This window comes from Triticum urartu, chromosome 2A (genome assembly GCF_056163025.1).
Source record: "Triticum urartu cultivar PI428250 chromosome 2A, HENAU_Tu73, whole genome shotgun sequence".
Classification (NCBI taxonomy): domain Eukaryota; kingdom Viridiplantae; phylum Streptophyta; class Magnoliopsida; order Poales; family Poaceae; genus Triticum; species Triticum urartu.
Genome location: NC_141874.1, coordinates 519,000,135 through 519,015,111, shown reverse-complemented (window position 1 = coordinate 519,015,111; position 14,977 = coordinate 519,000,135). Strand labels below are relative to the sequence as shown.

General features: G+C 51.3%; 1 protein-coding gene across 1 annotated transcript in view; it reads left to right on the top strand.

Moving 5' to 3' along the window:
* Window positions 1-13,916, top strand: part of LOC125541743 (endoglucanase 11-like) — a 28,680-nt gene extending 14,764 nt beyond the window's left edge. Inside the window, exons 3-5 of the mRNA XM_048705085.2 lie at window positions 12,618-12,968; window positions 13,074-13,223; window positions 13,302-13,916. Coding sequence (XP_048561042.2) covers window positions 12,618-12,968; window positions 13,074-13,223; window positions 13,302-13,916 — 1,116 coding nt within the window. The remainder of the gene's footprint in view (window positions 1-12,617; window positions 12,969-13,073; window positions 13,224-13,301) is intronic.
* The last annotated feature ends 1,061 nt before the right edge of the window (window positions 13,917-14,977 follow it).

Genomic DNA, 14,977 nt, shown 5'->3' with positions numbered 1-14,977 from the left:
CAGTACCAGCATCTGTTTTATTTGATACAGGAGCATCACATTCATTCATATCAGCTGAGTTTGCATTCATGCATGGCATTAAATACGAAGAGATGAACACTGTGATTGTGGTACACACTCTTGCGGGCCAGTGTCAAACCTCTATGGTTAGTCACGATGTTCCCGTTGAAATTGAAGGGCTGGAATTCCTTGCCTCTCCCATCGTACTGAAGTCCTGTAGCATCGACCTCATTCTGGGAATGGATTGGTTGAAAGCGCATACTGCTTCTATAGTTTGCGCCACTAAGGTCGTCCATCTGCTACACCCTTCTGACGAAATAATTGCTTACCAAGCTCATCTAGTTCAGAACGCCGAGGCACGTCTTTATGCCTTGAATGCGTTGAACGCTGCACCACTCGAGGGCATTGAAAACATTCCCGTCGATCGTGAATTCCAAGACATCTTCCCAGAAGAACTTCTAGGGATTCCTCCTGCTAGAGCTGTCGAATTCATCATCGACTTGAAACCCGGCACTACCCCTATAGCTAAACGACCCTACAAGATGCCGCCGCATGAACTCATTGAGCTTAAGGAGGAAATCGACAAATCTCTTGTCAAAGGTTTCATTCGTCCAAGTTGCTCTCCTTGGGGAGCACCTTCTCTCTTTGTTAAGAAAAAGGATGGGACAAATCGATTAGTCCAAGACTACCGTCCTATAAACCAAGCTACCATTCAGAATAAATATCCTCTTCCTCGGATCAATGATCTTTATGATCAACTGGCTGGTTCATCAGTGTTCTCCAAACTTGACTTGAGGTTGGGTTACCACCAGATCCGTGTTCGTGAGGAGGACATCCCAAAAACCGCCTTCGTGACTCAGTATGGGTCATACGAGTACACCGTCATGTCATTCGGCTTAACGAATGCTCCCGCCACCTTCTCTCGTCTGATGAATTATATATTCATGGATTACCTCGACAAGTTCGTCGTGGTTTATCTGGACGATATCCTTGTATTTTCCAAGAACGAGGAAGAACATGCTGGACAATTGCGTCTTGTGCTGGAGAAGCTTCGAGAACATCAGCTGTATGCTAAGTATTCCAAGTGCGAATTCTGGCTCCCCGAAGTAACCTATCTCGGGCATGTCATCTCCAAGGATGGTATTGCCGTCAACCCCGAACGAGTTCAGGCTATTCTCGATTGGACTCCTCCGAAGAATGTGAAGCAAGTCCGAAGTTTTCTCGGCCTCGCCAGCTACTGCCGTCGATTCGTCGAGAACTTCTCCAAGATTTGCCAGGCCTCTGACTAATCTGTTGCATAAGGGTGTCAAGTTTGACTGGACAGACAAGTGTCAGGAAAGTTTCCAGGCGCTCAAAGACAAGTTGACTTCTGCCCCCGTACTTGCTCCACCTGATACTAAGAAGGACTCCGTCATTTACTGCGACGCTTCCCGTCAAGGATTAGGCTGTGTCCTAATGCAAGAGCGCAGAGTGATTGCTTATGCCTCTCGTCAACTGCGCCCTCACGAAGAAAACTACCCAGTTCACGACCTCGAGCTTGCTGCTATCATTCATGCACTGAAGCAGTGGCGACATTACCTTCTCGGTAATCGTTGCGAGATCTTCACTGACCATCAAAGTCTGAAGTATCTGTTTACTCAGCCAGATCTGAACCTCCGTCAGCAGAGATGGATGGAGACTGTTGCAGACTTTGACGTGGGTATATCCTATACCCCCGGCAAGGCTAATGTAATGGCTGATGCCTTGAGCCGCAAGTCTTACTGCAACCACCTCCAGGTCCACAAAGTTCAGCCTTCGCTTACCGAAGAATTTAGAAGGCTGAACCTCCATATTGTTCCTCCGGGATCACTCGCTCCCCCTCCCGAAGGTTTCCCCAAACGGAACCTCCATGTTGTTTCCAAGGGTTCTCTCAATACCCTGGTTGCGAAACCAGATCTTGTGGACACCATCAAATGGATACAGAAATGTGACGATGAAGTCCTCAAGATTAAGCGCGACCTCAAAAAAAGAAAGCCCTCATTCTTCACTGTTGCGGACGATGGCGCCTTGTATTTCAAAGGCCGCCTAGTGGTACCATGTTCGAAGAAAAACCTGGATAAGACTAAAAGGGTTATGCAAGAAGCTCATGATACGCCTCTGTCCATCCATCCTGGTAGTACAAAGATGTACCAGGATATTCGTCAAAGATTCTGGTGGTCTAATATGAAGCAGGACATTGCTCGTTATGTTGCTGAGTGTGACGTTTGTCGCCGAATCAAAGCAGAGCATCAAATGCCTGCTGGAACTCTGCAACCTATCTCCATTCCTGAATGGAAATGGGACCATGTTGAAATGGACTTCGTCACTGGATTTCCCAAATCGCAGAAAGGTAATGATGCTATTCTTGTCGTCATTGACCGGCTTTCCAAAGTTGCCCATTTTCTGGCGGTCAAAGAGACAATTACTGCTAGTCATCTTGCTACTCTCTACATGGACAGAATTGTTTCACTTCACGGTGTCCCACTGGTTATCAGTTCAGACCGTGGCAGCTTATTCACTTCAAGGTTTTGGGCGAGTTTCCAAGAAGCTATGGGAACTCATCTGTCGTTCAGTACTGCGTTTCATCCTCAGTCGCAAGGACAGGTTGAACGTGTCAACCAAGTTCTCGAAGACATGCTTCGAGCTTGTGTAATATCATTCGGCAAGAAATGGGGGGAATCTCTTCCATATGCCGAGTTCTCTTATAATAATAGCTATCAAGCTAGTCTGAAGATGTCCCCCTTCGAAGTGCTATATGGACGAAAGTGTCGAACCCCTCTGAACTGGTCAGAAACGGGGGAACGTCCACTCTTCGGTCCGGATATTATCCAACAGGCCGAAGAACAAGTTCGCATTATTCGTGAGAATCTCAAGACTGCTCAGTCACGTCAGAAAAGTCAGTATGACCGTCATCACCAAGACATGGTCTATCAACCTGGCGAAAAGGCTTATCTTCGAGTTACACCAATGAAGGGTGCTCACCGCTTCGGGATCAAGGGCAAGCTAGCTCCTCGCTATATCGGTCCCTTCACTATTCTCGAAAGGCGTGGAAAGGTGGCATATCAACTGGAGCTTCCGCCGAACCTTTCTCAGGTTCACGATGTGTTCCATGTGTCACAACTCCGCCGATGCTTCAAGGATCCAATCCGAGCGGTGGATCATGAAGTGCTCGAATTGCAACAGGACCTCTCTTATAAAGAGCATCCGGTCCGCATTCTTGACCAAGCTGAACGCCGCACACGTCAGAAGGCGATCAAATTCCTCAAAGTCCAGTGGTCGAATCACTCTGAAGACGAAGCCACTTGGGAACGCGAGGATCGCCTGCGTGAAGAATACCCCGCGTTGTTTCCTTCTACCTCCTAAATCTCGGGACGAGATTTCTTGTAGTGGAGGAGATTTGTAACGCCCGGGTAATTAAGCTACAGTAATCCCACGCTAATGGAGCCACGCTACCTACGTTACTGTTGCTAATCGATCGTTAGATCAAAACCGGACCAAAATTCAAATTCAAACTTTGGTAAATAATAAAAGTTTTCAAACATTGAAATAAAAATGTTCGGTTTGTACTAAATATTACATAGATAATTGTGGTGTAGGAGACCCAGTTTTTATAAAATGCATAAATATTTTAAACTGAATTGAAACACAAGAGAAAATAAATAAAAGAAAGAAAATACAAAAAAGAAAAACTAAACAAACAAACAAAAAAAACCCTGGGCTTCGGCCCGGCAGGCCGCAAGCCCCCCCCCCCCCCCCCCCCGCGCTGGGCCTCAGCCCGGCTGGCCATCCAACCAGGCCGGCCCACCTAACCCTCCATAACCCCCCACCGTGACCTAACCCTATCCCACGACCCCCACTCTCCCCCGCATGTCTCTCCCTCTCCCTCCCAGCGCCGCCACACACCCAGCGCCCCAGCGCTCGGCGCCCCCGTCCCATCGCCCCGTCGGCCTCATCCCGACCCCGCCGCCTCTCCCCGGCGACCGCGCCGCCCCACTCCTCGACGCCGGCGCCTCGCCTCGTTACCGACCCTGAAGCCGCCGGATCGAGCCGCGCCCCGCCGCCTGGACACCGCCGCCCCAAGTCGCCGCCACCCGCCGCCGGCGGCCTCGACACCGCCGCCCGTCGCTCGCTACCTCGTCTCCCCGAGCCCACTGCCGCCCCCCTACGCTCCGCTGTGAGCCCCTCACTGATTCCCCCTCGTCCCCTTCGTCCCCGTCGTCGTAGGTGATCGCACGCGGCGTTGGCCACCATGGCTGCGCTCCGGCAGTCCCCCATCCGCGCGTTGGCCTCGCCTTCCCCGGCTGTGGCCACTAGCCTCCCCGTCGCGATCCCGCCTACGCCTGCACCTGCCCCTGTACGCCCAGCCGCTGCTGCTCGCCGATCCGCACGTTGCCCTGCTCGCCGCTCGCGGCCACCACCGCCACCGCCACTGCCGCGCCGCCTCTGGTCTTGTCCCTCGCTCGCCGGCCTCATCGGCGCGGCCAGTGCCTCCCCTGGCCACACCATGGCCATAGTTGGCCCCTGTGTGTGTGTGTGTGTGTGTCACAGCCAGGGCGTGGCCTTGTGCCACTGACCACAGGGGCCCACCCCCTGTTTAGAACAAAATTGATAATAAATAAAAATAGAAATGAATTTAATTAATTAATTGATTAATTAACTAAATTAATTAAGTTAATTAATCATGTTTAATTAAGCTAATTAACTAGTTAGTTTAATTAAATAGTACTTAGTTTAACTAAGACCTAATTAACCTAAACAGGGTATGACAGGTGGGTCCCATTGGACCCACATGTCAGTTTGACCCAGTCAACTCAGTTGACTGCTGACGTCAGCATGACATCATGCTGATGTCATTAATTCATTTCGAATTAATTTAAATAATTAATTAAATACCAAAAATTAATAAAATCTTCACAAAATCATATCTTTTAATCCGTAACTCGGATTAAAATACTTTCAACATGAAAGTTGCTCAGAACGACGAGATGAATCCGGATACGCGGTCTGTTCGTCCTCCACGCATCCCTAGCATAGCGAACACGCAACTTTCCCCCTCCGTTTCATCTGTCCGAGAACGCGAAACACCGGGGATACTTTCCCGGATGTTTCCCCTCTTCACCGGTATCACCTCATACCGCGATAGGGCACCCCTAGCACCGATACTTGTCATGTCATGCAACGTCCTGCATTTGTTTGCATTATATTTATTGTTTCTTCCCCCTCTTCTCTCGCTAGACATCGAGACCGACGCCGCTGCTACCCAGTACGACTACGGAGTTGACGACCCTTCTCTCTTGCCAGAGCAACCAGGCAAGCCCCCCCCTTGATCACCAGATATCGCCTACTCTCCTCTATACTTCTTGCATTAGAGTAGTGTAGCATGTTACTGCTTTCGTTATTCCTATTCTGATGCATAGCCTGTCCTTGCTACTACTGTTGATACCTTTACCTGCAATCCTACTTGCTTAGTATAGGATGCTAGAATTTCCATCTGTGGCCCTACATTCTTGTCCGTCTGCTGTGCTATACTATCGGGCCGTGATCACTCGGGAGGTGATCACGGGTATATTCTATTTACTTTATACATGATACATGTGGTGATTAAAGACGGGTCGGCTCGTAGGAGCACCCGCGAGTGGATCTTTGAGGCGGAGCGACAGGGCAGGTTCCGACCACCTAGGAGAGAGGTGGGCCTGGCCCTGGTCGGCGTTCGCGGATACTTAACACGCTTAACGAGATCTGGGTATTTGATCTGAGTTTGGCCATTTCGTCTATACGCACTAACCATCTACGCGGGAGTAGTTATGGGTATCCCGGCGTCGTGGTATCAGCCGAAGCCTTCGTGACGTCAGCGACTGAGTGGCGCGCGCCGGATTGGAACGTAAGCCTGCTCTTGTATTAAGGGGGCTAGTTCTGCTTCCGGCCGCGTTCGCAACATGCAGGTGTGCTAAGGGCGATGGGCCCAGACCCCTGGGCGCTTAGGTTTAGACCGGCGTGCTGACCTCTCTGTTGGTCTAGGTGGGGCTGCGACGTGTTGATCTTCCGAGGCCGGGCATGACCCAGGAAAGTGTGTCCGGCCAAATGGGATCAAGCGTGTTGGGGAATGTGGTGCACCCCTGCAGGGATAATCTATTCGAATAGCCGTGATCTTCGGTAACAGGACGACTTGGAGTTGTACCTTGACCTTATGACAACTAGAACCGGATACTTAATAGAACACACCCTTCCAAGTGCCAGATACAACCGGTGATCGCTCTCTCACAGGGCGACGAGGGGAGGATCATCGGTTAGGATTATGCTATGCGATGCTACTTGGAGGACTTCAGTCTACTCTCTTCTACATGCTGCAAGACGGAGGCTGCCAGAAGCGTAGTCTTCGAAAGGACTAGCTATCCCCCCTTATTCCGGCTTTCTGCAGTTCAGTCCACATATGCTACCCTTATTCCATTTGATACCAATGCATACATATGTAGTATAGCTCCTTGCTTGCGAGTACTTTGGATGAGTACTCACGGTTGCTTTCTCCCTCTTTTCCTCCTATCCCTTCTACCTGGTTGTCGCAACCAGATGTTGGAGCCCAGGATCCAGACGCCACCGTCGACGACGACCCCTACTACACCGGAGGTGCCTACTACTACGTGATGCCTGCTGACGACGACCAGGAGTAGTTTAGGAGGATCCCAGGCAGGAGGCCTGCGCCTCTTTCGATCTGTATCCCAGTTTGTGCTAGCCTTCTTAAGGTAAACTTGTTTAACTTATGTCTGTACTCAAATATTGTTGCTTCCGCTGACTCGTCTATGATCGAGCTCTTGTATTCGAGCCCTCGAGGCCCCTGGCTTGTAATATGATGCTTGTATGACTTTTTTTTATTTGTAGAGTTGTGTTGTGATATCTTCCCGTGAGTCCCTGATCTTGATCGTACACGTTTGCGTGTATGATTAGTGTACGATTAAATCGGGGGCGTCACATAAGCTGTCATTTCTTAGAAGTTTGGGGCTGTGACGCTTATGTGAAAAAGTTTCAGGCTGATAAGCTCGAACCCAAAGCGGATAAATGCATCTTCATAGGACACCCAAAACAGTTGGGTATACCTCCTGTCTTAGATCCGAAAGCAATAAGGGATTGTTTCTAGAATCGGGTCCTTTCTCGAGGAAAAGTTTCTCTCGAAATAATTGAGTGGGAGGATGGTGGAGACTTGATGAGGTTATTGAACCGTCTCTTCAACTAGTGTGTGGCAGGGCACATGAGTTGTTCCTGTGGCACCTACACCAATTGAAGTGGAAGCTTATGATAGTGATCATGAAACTTCAGATCAAGTCACTACCAAACCTCGTGGGATGACAAGGATGCGTACTACTTCAGAGTGGTACGTAATCCTGTCTTGGAAGTCATGTTGCTAGACAACAATGAACCTACGAGCTATGGAGAAGTGATGGTGGGCCTGGATTCCAAAATGGCTCGAGGCCATATAATCCGAGAGAGGATCCATATATGAACTACTTGATGGTCGTAAGGCTGTTAGGTACATATGGATTTTAAAAGGAAGACGGACAATGATGGTAGGTATCACCATTAAGAAAGCTCGACTTGTCGTTAAGATGTTTTCCGACAAGTTCAAGGAGTTGACTGCGATGAGACTTTCTCACTCGTAGCGATGCTAAGAGTTTGTTGGAATTATATTAGCGATTACTGCATTATTTATGAAATCTTGCAGATAGGATGTCAAAACATTGTTTCCTCGACGATTTTCTTGAGGAAAGGTTGTATGTGATACAACCGGAAGGTTTTGTCAATCCTGAAAGATGTTAATAAGTATGCAAAGCTCCAGGAATCCTTCTAGGGACGGGAGTAAGCATCTCAGAGTTGGAGTGTATGCTTTGATAAGATGATCAAAGTTTTTGGGTGTATACAAAGTTTATGAGAAACTTGTGTTTCCAAAGAAGTGAGTGGGAGCACTATAGAATTTCTGATAAATATATGTTGACATATTGTTGATCAGAAATGACGTAGAATTTCTGGAAAGCATATAGGGTTATTTGGAAAGTGTTTTTCAATGGAAAGCCTGGATTAAGCTACTTGAACATTGAGCATCAAGATCTATAAGGATAGATCAAAACGCTTAATGGTACTTTCAAATGAGCACATACCTTGACATGATCTTGAAGGTGTTCAAGATGGACCAGTCAAAGAAGGAGTTCTTGCCTGAGTTGTAAGGTATGAAGTTAAGACTTAAAGCTCGACCACGGCAGAAGAAAGAGAAAGGACGATTGTCGTCCCCTATGCTTTTGTCATAGGCTCTATACGGTATGCCATGCTGAGTACCGCACCTGATGTGTGCCTTGCCACATGTCTGGAAAGAGGGTACAAAGGTGATCCAGGAGTGGATCACTAGGCAGCGGTCAAAATTGTCCTTGGAGTAATAAGGACATGTTTCTCGATTATGGAGGTGATAAAGAGTTCAGCGTAAAGGGTTACATCGATGCAAGCTTTAACACCTATCCGAATGACTCTGAGTAGCAAACTGGATACGTATAGTGGAGCAACCATTTGGAATAGCTCCAAGTGGAGCGTGGAAGCAGCATTTATAATATGACCTAGAGATTTGCGAAGTACATACGGATCTGAATGTTGCAGACCCGTTGACTAAAACCTCTCTCACAAGCAAAACATGATCAAATCCAGAACTCATTGAGTCTTAATCACATGATGATGTGAACTAGTTTAGTGACACTAGTAAACTCTTTGGATGTTGGTCACATGGCGATGTGACCTGTGAGTGTTGATCACATGGCGATGTGAACTAGATTATTGACTCTAGTGCAAGTGGGAGACTGTTGGAAATATGCCCTAGAGGCAATAATAAATTGGTTATTATTATATTTCCTTGTTCATGATAATCATTTATTTTCCATGCTATAATTGTATTGATAGGAAACTCAGATAGATGTGTGGATACATAGACAACACCATGTCCCTAGTAAGCCTCTAGTTGACTAGCTCATTGATCAATAGATGGTTACGGTTTCGTGACCATGGACATTGGATGTCGTTGATAACGGGATCACATCATTGGGAGAATGATGTGATGGACAAGACCCAATCCTAAGCCTAGCACAAAGATCATGTAGTTCGTATGCTAAAGCTTTTCTAATGTCAAGTATCATTTCCTTAGACCATGAGATTGTGCAACTCCCGGATACCGTAGGAGTGCTTTGGGTGTGCCAAACGTCACAACGTAACTGGGTGGCTATAAAGGTACACTACAGGTATCTCCGAAAGTGTCTGTTGGGTTGGCACGAATCGAGACTGGGATTTGTCACTCCGTGTAAACGGAGAGGTATCTCTGGGCCCACTCGGTAGGACATCATCATAATGTGCACAGTGTGATCAAGGAGTTGATCAGGGGATGATGTGTTACGAAACGAGTAAAGATACTTGCCGGTAACGAGATTGAACAAGGTATCGGGATACCGACGATCGAATCTCGGGCAAGTATCGTACCGCTAGACAAAGGGAATTGTATACGGGATTGATTAAGTCCTTGGCATCGTGGTTCATCCGATGAGATCATCGTGGAACATGTGGGAGCCAACATGGGTATCCAGATCCCGCTGTTGGTTATTGACCGGAGAGTCATCTCGGTCATGTCTGCATGTCTCCCGAACCCGTAGGGTCTACACACTTAAGGTTCGGTGATGCTAGGGTTATAGAGATATTAGTATGCGGTAATCCGAAAGTTGTTCGGAGTCCCATATGAGATCCCGGACGTCACGAGGAGTTCCGGAATGGTCCGGAGGTAAAGAATTATATATAGGAAGTGCTATTTCGGCTATCGGGACAAGTTTCGGGGTCACCGGTATTGTACTGGGACCACCGGAAGGGTCCCGGGGGTCCACCGGGTGGGGCCACCTGCCCCGGGGGGCCACATGGGCTGTAGGGGGTGCGCCTTGGCCTGTATGGGCCAAGGGCACCAGCCCCAAGAGGCCCATGTGCCAAGAGATAAGGGAAAGGAAGAGTCCTAAAGGGGGAAGGCACCTCCGAGGTGCCTTGGGGAGGATGGACTCCTCCCTGGCCGCACCCTTCCTTGGAGGAAGGGCCAAGGCTGCGCCCCCCCTCTCCCTTGGCCCTATATATAGTGGGGGGAAGGGAGGGCAGCAACACCTAAGCCCTGGCGCCTCCCTCTCCCTCCCATGACACATCTCCCTCCTCCCGCAGCGCTTGGCGAAGCCCTGTTGGAATCCCGCTACTTCTACCACCATGCCGTCGTGCTGCTGGATCTCCATCAACCTCTCCTTCCCCCTTGCTGGATCAAGAAGGAGGAGACGTCGCTGCTCCGTACGTGTGTTGAACGCGGAGGTGCCGTCCATTCGGCGCTTGGATCATCGGTGATTTGGATCACGACGAGTACGACTCCATCAACCCCGTTCTCTTGAACGCTTCCGCGCGCGATCTACAAGGGTATGTAGATCCACTCCTCCCTCGTTGCTAGATGACTCCATAGATAGATCTTGGTGACACGTAGGAAAATTTTGAATTATTGCTATGTTCCCCAACAGTGGCAGGATGACCAAGACGAGCATGCCACTGTGACGACGAGACGCGAACTCCACTGAAAACCCGAGAGACTCCAGGATGCTCCAGACGGTAAAGACCCTGGTAGAGACGCCCACTAAGCAGAACGGCCCTCGTGTCCCGATCCTTAATAAAAAGATCAAACGGGTGAAATTCACAAAAAACATTATTGTCATAAGTGAGTTTAGGAACGGAAAGGAGATTACGCGTCACAGATGGTACTCTAAGAACATCACGAAGCTGAAGCCTCCTAGTGGCATGACTAGTGGGATGCTTGACCAATATGGGAGATGTGCATACCTGCTCCGTTGGTGGTGTGGATCTTGTCGGAACCATGATAGGGCTCGCGAGGATGAAGCTTCCCCATCTCATTCGTCAGATGCTCCGTCGCACCAGAATCCATGTACCAGTGCGGATCAACGGAGTAGGACTGAGTATGGCCCTGAGGCTTCTGCGGGGCCGGGCGATCAGCCATAGCCACCTGACGCGCAGTGTTGCGCGTATCCTTGCCGTCATTGCCGAGACCGAGGAAGCTCTTCTGAAAGCGACGATGGCACTTGGAGGCCCAATGGCCGTCAAGACCACAAAGCTGGCAGACCCGCCGACCCCCATCACCCGGTAGCGTCAGAGTGGGGGTGGACGAGGCCGGAGGAAGCGACGCGGGCCCCTTGCCCGAGGCGGAGGACTGGGCGCCGCCGGAGGGGCGACCACCTCGGTAGGCCGCGTTGGCGGAGGAGGAGCCGCGACTACGGTTGGCACGGCGCGCCTCAACTCGCTGCTCAGTAAGAAGAAGCCGAGAGTAGACCTCATGCGCCATCATGGGGGTCGTGTTGCCGCGCTCATTAATGATCTCAACTAAGCCATCATACTCTTCGTCGAGGCCGTTGACAATGAAGGAGTTGAACTCAGAATCGGTAAGCGGTTGTCCAATGGATGCCAATGTGTCAGCAAGAGCCTTGACCTTGTTGTAGAACTCCGTTGCCGTGGAATCAAGCTTCTCACAGGCACCAAGCTCGCGACGGAGCGCACTGACCCGGGCTTGCGACTGTGACGCAAAAGAGCACTCAAGGATGGTCCAAGCCTCATGGGAGGTCTTCGCGAAGACGACGAGCCCAGCAACAGCCGGAGTGAGCGAACCCTGGATGGAGGAGACGTTCGCCTGGTCCTGCCCCGTCCAGACACGGTGTGCCGGGTTGTAAACCGGGCCGTTCACGCTGTCCACCAGCGCAGGAGGGCAAGGAAAAGTGCCGTCGACGTAGCCAAGCAAGTAGTGGCTCCCAAGGAGCGGAAGAACCTGCACACGCCAGAAGATATAATTGTCGGACGAGAGCTTGACGATGATGAGGTTGCCGAAGTGAAACGGTGGATGCAGCGATCCCGTGGAGGCACCTGCCGGAGGCGCGTACGCCATGGGGGCAGGGGCAGGCGGCGCGGGCGAGACCACGAGATTGGAACCCGCGGGCGGCGGTAGCGCTGCCGGAGTGAATCCCTCCTGAGGCGCGGATGGCATGAGCCCCGCCGTGACAGCCGACGAGGTGTCCTCGGGCGCGAAAGCCAAAGGCGCGATGACGCCGGACGACGAGGCGGGTGAAGAGGCGCTCGACGTATGAACCGTCAGCGCAAGCCCCGGCGATGAAGGAGCCGGAGAGTTGTTGGAGAAAAACGAGCCAACGCTCCTGGTCCCGAGCTGCGGCGGCCGCATCATGGCCGAGTCAAGCGGGAGCGAGAGGAGGGCGGCGAGCGAGTCCGGGAGAAACCCGACAGAGGAGGAGCTGGAGGTGGCGGCACCCGACATGGCGGCGGCGGCGCGATCTGGTGGCGGCGGCGGCGCGATGGAGGGGGCGGCGGCGGGGTTAGGGTTTTGCGGAAGCGTGAATCGTAATTAGGTATGTTATCATGTAAGACAATGATTTGGGAGAACCACCTCAACCCTCTATGGGTGGCTTATCTCATATATATATATAATGAGTGTGTTACAATAGAAACAATATACGTATACAAATACAAAAGCTATACATAGTCTAACAGCGACGGACTACCTCCTGAAGGCGGCCAAAACGACCCAGGACAAACTCTACGTCGGAGTGGGCGACGCCGACGCCGACCACCGCTGCTGGGAGCGGCCGGAGGACATGGACACGCCGCGGAATGTGTACGAGGTGTCGGCGTCCGCCCCGGGGTCCGACGTCGCAGGGGAGACCGCGGCCGCGCTCGCCGCAGCCAGCCTGGTCTTCAAGGCCGCCGACCCGGACTACTCCAGGAGGCTGGTCGCGGCGGCCAGGGACGTGATGGCGTTCGCTTGGCAGCATCAGGGGAAGTACAGCGACCACGTCGGCGGCGGCGTCAGCAACTACTACCCGTCCTACTCCGGCTACAAGGTGCAAGCCAAATCCTTCAAAAGATCACGCCGTGCAACGAATTGGAAATCCTTATATAGCGCTCCTGCGTGTTTCTCGTCACGACTTTGCGTGCACGGTGTGCAGGACGAGCTCCTATGGGGATCCGCATGGCTGCTCTGGACGACGAAGAACAGCTCCTACCTCAACGACCTCATGTCCCTCGGCGCCAACGACGGCGTCGACATGTTCAGCTGGGACAACAAGCTCGCCGGGGCGCGCGTCCTTCTGTCACGGGTAACTGAAACACACCATGCAACCCTCTCCAATGCCAGTATGCCATATGCAGCTGACAAATTGCATCCGTCCGAGCAGAGGGCTCTGTTGGACAGGGACAAGAGGCTGGAGCCGTTCACGCGTCAAGCGGAGGAGTTCATCTGCCGCGTCCTGCCCAAGTCCAGCTCCCCTTCGTCGACGACGCCGTACACGCCGGGCGGGCTGATGCACCGGTCGGGCAACGCCAACCTGCAGTACGTCGCCTCGGCGAGCTTCCTGCTCACCACCTACGCCAAGTACATGGCCGTCTCCAACCGCGCCTTCTCCTGCCAGAACCTCCCCGTCACCCACAAGGCCCTCAGGGCCCTGGCCAAGAGGCAGGTGGACTACGTGCTGGGCGACAACCCGCTGGGGATGTCCTACATGGTGGGCTACGGCGCCAGCTCCCCTCATAGGATACACCACAGGGCGTCCTCCATGCCGTCCGTGGACGTGCACCCGGCGCACATCGGCTGCCAGGAGGGTTTCCAGAGCTACCTCTACGCCGGTGGCCCTAATCCCAACGTGCATACCGGCGCCGTCGTCGGCGGGCCGGACCAGAACGACGCGTTCCCGGACGACCGCACTGACTACGCGCGGTCGGAGCCCACCACGTACACCAACGCACCCCTCGTAGGTTGCCTCGCCTACTTTGCCGGCAGCTACAAGAAATGACCATGGCTACCACGTGGAATCTTTACCGTACTATCTCCGTCTCAAAATATAAGATATTTTTCAGTTTAATTTTAAACTGAAAAAATATACGTCGTCTTACAATATGAGACGTTATATTCTGAGACAGAGGTAATTACAATTTCGCGGATAGAAAACAACTTACCGAGGTGTTAATTAAGCGTTCAGGAATTTGTTAGAAATCCCACGTTGGCAGTAATGAAACCATCTGGACTGCATTTGAATCCCGAAATTGCTTCACGAACGACATCATCTGTGTGATCGTGAGAAGCAAATCTGACAATACATGACAGCGTTGGGTGGGAGGTGTGTGAAGCAATTTCAAGTACTGAAACAATCTGGACTGCATTTGAATCTCGAAATTTCTTCACGGGCGACCCCATCTGTGACGATATTTCCTTCCCAACTGCGCTAGCATCAGCTTTGAAAAAAACACAATTGCCTAAACGTTGTTGGTGCTGCCACGTAGTATCATGTAGGCGTCGGGCACAAAATTATTATCTGCGTAGAAGAGCTCTTTGAATCTCAGCTCTTAACAAATATTCGGTTGGTTGCCTCGCTCGCTAACGCGCTTGTGCCTCGCGCACGCGAGCCTCGTAGCTCTGGGGCCCACGCACACCGCTTTCTCTCTTCTCTCCATCGTCTTAGAGCATCTCCAGTCGTTCGGATCCTCAAGGACTTGAAATATCGCCGCTTGGGCCAACCGGTGGTAATTTCGGCCCGGGGGGGGGGGGGGGGGGGGGAGGGGAGGGTTCCCAGCCGACCCCCCAAAGTTCGCTCCCAGCCGCCGATATCGGTTCAAATTCGGCGCAAATTGGCCCAAATTCGCCGTTCTTCGGCACAAAATTCAACATAAATTAATTCTTATCACATAGTTCATTACAAAAATCAATACAAATCAAATAGTTCAACGAAGCAAACTCATAATTCAAACATAAATTAAAACTCATAGTTTATCACATGTTGAACTAGGTGTTGCCCTTGAGCCTGCATAGGTGCCCCACCAGATCGTGCTGCAGCTCTTGATGCACATATGGGTCTCA